Source organism: Mus pahari, chromosome 6 (assembly GCF_900095145.1).
Source record: "Mus pahari chromosome 6, PAHARI_EIJ_v1.1, whole genome shotgun sequence".
Classification (NCBI taxonomy): Eukaryota; Metazoa; Chordata; class Mammalia; order Rodentia; family Muridae; genus Mus; species Mus pahari.
Genome location: NC_034595.1, coordinates 58,492,405 through 58,499,343, shown reverse-complemented (window position 1 = coordinate 58,499,343; position 6,939 = coordinate 58,492,405). Strand labels below are relative to the sequence as shown.

General features: G+C 51.4%; 1 protein-coding gene across 1 annotated transcript in view; it reads left to right on the top strand.

Annotated features, from left to right (window-relative positions):
- Dmrtb1 (DMRT like family B with proline rich C-terminal 1) overlaps nt 1–6,102 on the top strand; it is a 7,479-nt gene extending 1,377 nt beyond the window's left edge. Inside the window, exons 2-4 of the mRNA XM_021201118.1 lie at nt 2,202–2,410; nt 3,581–3,809; nt 5,960–6,102. Coding sequence (XP_021056777.1) covers nt 2,202–2,410; nt 3,581–3,809; nt 5,960–6,024 — 503 coding nt within the window. The 3' untranslated portion in view covers nt 6,025–6,102. The remainder of the gene's footprint in view (nt 1–2,201; nt 2,411–3,580; nt 3,810–5,959) is intronic.
- Nucleotides 6,103–6,939: the final 837 nt, after the last annotated feature.

Below are 6,939 nucleotides of genomic sequence, written 5' to 3'. Positions count from 1 at the left end.
TTTTTTTTTTTTTTTTTTTTTTAAGTCCTCGCTTTGTGCATAAGTTACATTGTTTCTTTATGCCGTGTTGCTTTCTTGGTTGAAGTAGATTTCTTGAGTTTTTTTAAAAATTATATTTATATCTTATAATTTATTTATTATAATGCATTGGCGTTTTGCCGGCATGCATGTCTGTGTGAGGGTGTCTTATCCCCTGGAATTAGAATTACAGACATGTGTGATCTGCCACATGGGTGCTAGGAATTGAGCCTGGGGCCTCTGGAAGAGCAGCTGGTGCTCTTAACCGCTGGGTCATCTCTCTAGCCCCTGAAGTATGTTTTCAAGTAATGTAAAATTTGAGGCTCTTAGAATGCAGCTCTTTGGGATGAAGATGTGGGGTTTTTTTTGGGGGGGCGGTAGAGGGGGCTACTTTCCTTAGGACTGTGTAGAAAGAGTCTGAGTCCAGAGGATGCCCATGTGTAACCTTGGACAAGTTTCTTCCTTGAAGAGCAGACTTTCAGAAGTTAATGCTAATCATTCTTAGTGTTTCTGAGATTTTGTAAGAAATCTTTCTCCCCAAGGAACTATCTGTCTGATGAAGAAGACAGACCTAAACTGGCAGTCCTATGAGGGCATGTGTGTGTTCATCTCTCAACAAACAGGAACTTTAAAATGTGTAATAAAGAGGTGGGGAGAAGGGGGCACTTGTGGCTAATCCCAGCACATGTGGAGGAGATGTCAAAGGGCAACTTTGAGAAATCCGTTCTTCCCTTCTACCACGTGGGTCCCTGGGATGGAGCGGTGGCTGTCAGGCTTGGTGGCAGGTGCCTTTACCTGCCAAGCTGCCTTGCTGGCCCTGATGGCACTACTCTCGATTGTCAGCTGGGTTGGTGAGGGGCCCCTGCATGAGCAAAGCACGCATGTGTCTGGACGCCGCACCTTGGGAGGTGTTTCCAGAGAGTTTACTAGGTAGGAGAGGTGGGTCCTGAATGTGGGTGCCACCATCGCAGCCCAGGGTCTTGGACAGGATGAAAGGTGAGAAGGAGAGAGCTTGCTGGCACACCATTCTCTTGGTGCTTCCTGGCAGAAATGAACTGAGCAGCTTTGCTGACCAGAGCCTTGCTCCAGGATGCTCTGCCTCACCAAGACTCACGGACAGTGGCCACCAGCCCGGGACTGTGAGACAAAATGAGCCATCCCTTCTTTAAACCGCCTAGGGTATTGGCCGTAGGGTCAAGTTGCTAACTAACACACCTTCCTTGCCCTCTGGAATCCTGTCCTGTGGGAAGGATAATGTTCTTCAAAGAAGCCTACTAACCAGTGCAGAGGGCTGTAATTGATGAACCCGCTGCTGTCTGATGTCTGAGGAGGCATGGCTAAGTGTCCAGGGACAGTGGGGTTAAAAATGAAGAGGAAAGACACCGGCACTGCCAGGAACAGAGATTGAAGCAGAGTCCAGTGGTGGGTGAGAACTGCCACACGGTGGCTTAGATGTCCCCTCCTGTCCCCTCCTGATGCACCAACCCGGTTGAACAACCGACTGCAGCCAAAACCAAGGGCTCCCATTGTCTCTCCCCAACACAATTCTGAGCCGAGGAGGGGACTGAGAATCTCAACGGCGTGCTAGAGTGTTACTGTTAGTGTGGCCATTACAGTTAGACTCTGAAGTGGTTAAAGGGCCACGGAATGAGTGTTACATGCTCAGCTCAAATGGGATCTCCATTGTCACCTCCACCAGGTCCCATGGGACAGCATGAAGGGGAGAGGGAAGAACGTAAGAACCAGGAGATGGAATGGAGCGCGGCGAGCATAGCTTATCCGTTCAACTCACTATCTCACAGCAGCCTACTGCCTACACGGGGTTAGGGTCATGAGGACCCCCCTCTCCTAAGGATCTGTAGGCAATTAATAGTTAATTAATTATTCAGTGGTGTGGCCACCCATGTTCCTGAAAGTAGCCTTAGCTAATCTTACTGATTCACATACATACCCACAGAGATGTTAAGGTAGAAAGAGGACAAATGGCAGAAAGGCTCAGTGACAAGGAGAGGGGATGAGAGGGCACACGTGGATGTGACCAGAATACATTATCTGTGTATGTATAAGAGTAAAAGAAGCCCAGTGGGATGTCGGACTGGAGGCTCCTTTAGTCGGTTGTGTCAATCTCATTTTACCCCTCAGGTTTGTGTTCTTAACACTTCCCTCTCTGTTTATCTCCTTAGGGCACCCTCTGAAATTCAAGTCTGATCATGTGGTAGGAGCTGGGTACCCTGAGAGAGAGTCGTGCAAGCAGTGCCCTGCCTGTGTCCCCGTGCCACCCTACCAGCTCTTCCCACTTGCGGAAGGCCAGGATTCATCCTCTGCTCTGGGGGTCCCTCAACAAAGAGGTTTCCGGCATGTCTCCTGCAGCCCCTACCACGGAAGAGGCTTGGTAAGTCGGAGCCTGACTCCTGTCTAAGCCAGTCCTTACACGAGTCACCCTTATCACTTTCCCAGGTCCTCAGCCCCAGAGAGCTGGTTGTCATAAGGGGGAGTATTTCCAGGAGTGCACATGCAGCTCTGCACCACTGGGCCTGGGCTATGGTGTCTGCTCTTCAGGCTTGGAGCCCAGGGGAGACTGTAGGCTTGACCCATGCAATGCAGCAGACAGAGAAGCCATCCTGCTGCTAAGCACCAATGTCACAGAACTGTGAATGAGGCCTGGGATGCAGCACACTTGGCTGATTGGTATGGAGTCAGAGATGCCCTGCCTCAAGCCCAGGCATGCTCTGCTATCCCAAGTGTGTCCCCGAGGTACAGCAAACCTAGCTCTTGCCTCGCATGGCACCCTTTACTGCCCAGCCTGAAAGATGTGGCTGCTCCCGTCAGCCCTCTACCACAGTCCAGGAGAGCAGGTGCCACTGGCCCCCAGACAAAGAGAAGCTGTGACCAAGGGCAGCCTGCAGCACACCTTCTGCTTACCCAGAAGCCTGGGCTTGGCATGCAGGGCAGGGTTCTGAATGACGGGTCTACCAGACACCTTTGTGAAAGGTGCGACTCTAGCCCGCGTTTGGGGCTGAGCTGCCATACTGGCCCAGGCAGGAACTTTGTTCTAAGGACAGACTTGGCTGGGAGCTTGGAATTCCAATGCTGACCATTCCACCTTCCACACTCATCACATATGGATCAAACCTAAGAGCAGGAGATTATTTTCACTCATGTGGCTCTGCCTTGGCCACATGTTCCAGCCACCCAGAGACACCCCTGTCTTTATCCTTGTCCCTGCCTACTTAATGGGATTCTGTGTGCTTTCTCTAGTCCCCTTTGGCCAAGAGGGGTTGGGGGGACAAAGCCCAGAGAGCAATCCCTCCTCCTCCCAGCCCTGCACCCTGGGGACTTCTGCTTTCCCAGATCCCTTAGGGAAAGCCCCCAGGCTCAGCTAAGATACACCCGTCCACCTTGCCTGCATTCCTGTGGAGGTGCCCTGTCCCAAGTGTGGCACATGGGGGGGTATATCTACCCCCACATGGACCTCCCCCATTTGAGAAATAAAAGATGTGATTGACTAGCCTGCCTGGCTCACTGTCTCCCTCTCTATTCCTTGTTCTTTGTGTCCATGTAGATGTCAGAGCCAGCCAGAGACCTGCAGCCAACCTACTGCTCACCACCGCCGCCACTGCCACTGCCGCCGCCACCACCACTGCCAGCACCCCCACCCATGCCACAGCAGCCCCACTTCCTCCCACCAGGCTACCTCTCTGCTCTCCACTTCCTGCCACCACCACCACCACCACCATCTCCACCGTCTTTCTCGCTGACCGTCCTGTACGATACAGACAAGGAGAATACCAGTAAGATATTCATGTCTTCCAGATGATGGGGAATACTTTGTGGGGGAGAGGTGTCCTGAAGTGGGGGTGGGGAGAGGGGCCATGGGCTGAGCTCATTCCCACAGCCCTCTCATAGGCTATAAGCATGAGCCTACGGAGGTTAGAACAGGATTACTGTGGGCAAGGTGTGGGGGAAGTGTGTTCACATTCATAGTGTGCACAGTAAGTGCGAGGCCCCAGGACTCCTCATCAGGGATGAACCTACCTATGGCCACAGCAGGAGCCATGCTGGAGTTCCCACTGTCATCTTCCAAGTCCCTAAAGAGACTGTCTGGCAGCTCTGCCATTGCTGCCTGGGACTCCTGAGCATGGAGCCTCAGGCTCTGCCCCAGCGCCATCCTCCTCACAGGGCCAGGGGTCATTAGGGATTTATGAACACTCTGTAATGTCTTTTTAACTTTTAAAAACCATTGATGTTTTATTTTTATGCACATGAACATGCATGTTTGTGTGTTGGGGTGAGCACCCATGTATATAATAAGCACACGTGTGAAGTCAGAGGATAACATTGGGCGTTCCCTTCGGGAACATGGTCCATCTCTTTTGAGACAGGATATCTCATTGTCATTGGCCTGGAGCTCACCAGTTAGGGTAAAGTGGTGCAGGGAGCTGGGGAATCTCCCAGTCCCACCTCCCTAGCCCTGAAATTGCAGGCACACAGCATCATGCCTCCCAGGGCCTCCAGGAAGCAGACTGAGGTTCTGAGGAGCAGACTCAGTGCTGGAAGGCAAGCGCTTCAGCGGCTGAGCTAGCTCGCCAGCCCTGGGGATTTCTTTCTTCTTTCTCTGAAATTCAATTTTTTTTTTTTTTTTTTTTTTTTTTTTTTGGTTTTTCGAGACAGGGTTTCTCTGGCTGTCCTAGAACTCACTTTGTAGACCAGGCTGGCCTCGAACTCAGAAATCCGCCTGCCTCTGCCTCCCAAGTGCTGGGATTAAAGGCATGAGCCACCATGTCCAGCTTGAAATTCAATTTTTAATACTTATTTTTTTATGTATGTATGATTGCAGGTGCACACGAAGGTCAGGGGACAACTGTCCCTGTCACCATCATACCACCAATTCTTGGGCTTTCTTTTGAGGGCCCTTGTGGCTTCAAGGTTTCTTTTTAGTTTAGTTTTTTTAGTTAGTGTGTGTGGGGGGGGGGTGCCTGTAAAGACCAGAAGAGGGCATCAGGTGCCCTGGAACTAGAGTTACTGGCAGTTAGGAGTGGCCCAACATAGATGCTGGAGACTGAATGCAGGTCTGCTGCAACAGGAGCAAATGTTCCTGATCACTGACCCATCTCTGCAGGCTGTCTTCTAAGTTTCTAAGGCCTCCTGTGATTTGGAAAAAGTTAGAAAATCCAAACTATCTAGACAGTCTATTGAACTGGATAAGTCTGGTGCTCTCCGGTTTTACTGAGAGGAAACTGAGGCCTGTGGCTCTCTTGCTTTGCGGCTGGTGTAGTGCGACTTGAAGCTCCTGGCTGCTGGCCCGTGGGTTTTGTTCTTGCCTGTACTAGTTATGTGACCTTGGGCAAGCACATTCTCTGTGGTGCTTCAGGTCCAGCACCTGCCAAAGCGGACAAGCAGTGGTCTCTGCCTTGTGAGACCCTTCTGAGGAGAAACCGCAGACAGAAGCCAGCAAGGCATTCATGAAATTAGCTGCAGCTTACTGTTCACTGATCATCTTGCTACAGAAGGGCAAGTGGAAGTTCATTGCTATGAAGAGCCAGACTGGACAGGGGGACTCAAGTCTGTTCCACGTGGCTAGGGTTAGAAGCCAGTCTCTTGGGGGCTGGAGAGATGACTCGGTGGTTAAGAGCACCGACTGCTCTTCCGAAGGTCCTGAGTTCAAATCCCAGCAACCACATGGTGGCTCATAATCATCCATAATAAGATCTGATGCCCTCTTCTGGTGTATCTGAAGACAGCTACAGTGTAGTACTTAGATATAATAATAAATAAACCTAAAAAAAAAAAAAAAAGAAGCCAGTCTCTTGCCCAGCAGAAGAAAACAGAGTCACTCTTCACAGGGGCCTGGGCACAAGAGAAGGCCTTGTAGGAAAGCCGTACCTGACAACAGGTGACTCCTCCTCTTTCTGAATCCAGCTGTTCCTTTTGTCCTTTACAGATGACCAGGATGCGGCAGCACCCAGCGAGCCCAGCCAGCACTCTCCCCAGGCGCAGTCCAACTAAGCTGCAGGCCACCTGGAAGGCCACCGGGTGGGGACGGGCATAGATGGCGGGGATTATTTTTTCACCATGTTCATGTTACATAGGGAGGAAGGATACTGATAGGTGTAAGGAGGCAGCTAATTCCCACTTCGGGTTAGAAGGGGAAAGGTGGATTCCAGGGTTCTCTGGATCCTGGGTGGGTGTTGAAGTGGTGTACAAAGGGAGAGTGTGTGGGACGGGCAGGGCCTTTGAAGAGGGGGGGCTGGTGAAACAAGTGTAGGAATGAATTTAACCATCCTGAGCCATGTATGAAATTCACTTCTAGAGGTGGCCCCTGATTTCCCCAAGCCTCACTCAGGACAGAAGGCACCATCCAGTTCAGCCTTCTGCTCCCTTGGCCTGAACCCCAAGCCTGGGTACCGCAAACGCCAAGGCTTCCAGACGATGCAGGGCAGGTGCCAGGCACTGAGATGCTGACAGCAGGTTCTGCAGCATCCACCTCTGCCCAACACTGCCTCTCTGTCCTCTTGCAGGGAGTGAGCGTCCTGACTGAGCCACTTCCCTTCCCTGCGAAGCTAAGCACAGGCATCCTTTCTCATTTAAAAATGTAGATTTTAGCACTTGATGTTTTTATGGTGGGGAACTCACTGCGGCACCTCTCTCGGAGCATAAAATGGCCGTTTGTTCTCCGAGGACAGGAGAGTATTAAATAAAGTGAGCATTAGCAATCCGTGTGAAAGCCTTTCTGCTTCCTCCTCACAGCCGGCTACTGGGCAGGAGCCTGGCTGGAGAGCCCCGGATGCCCGGGCTCAGGCTTTGCTATTGCTGAGTCTCCCCGGTCTCCCCTTCTCACCTTTGACCTCAGTGAGATGGTCTGAGGCGTTACCTGACATTGTCACTGTCGAGATTTGGGGGCTGGGTCCTGAAGCAGAATCC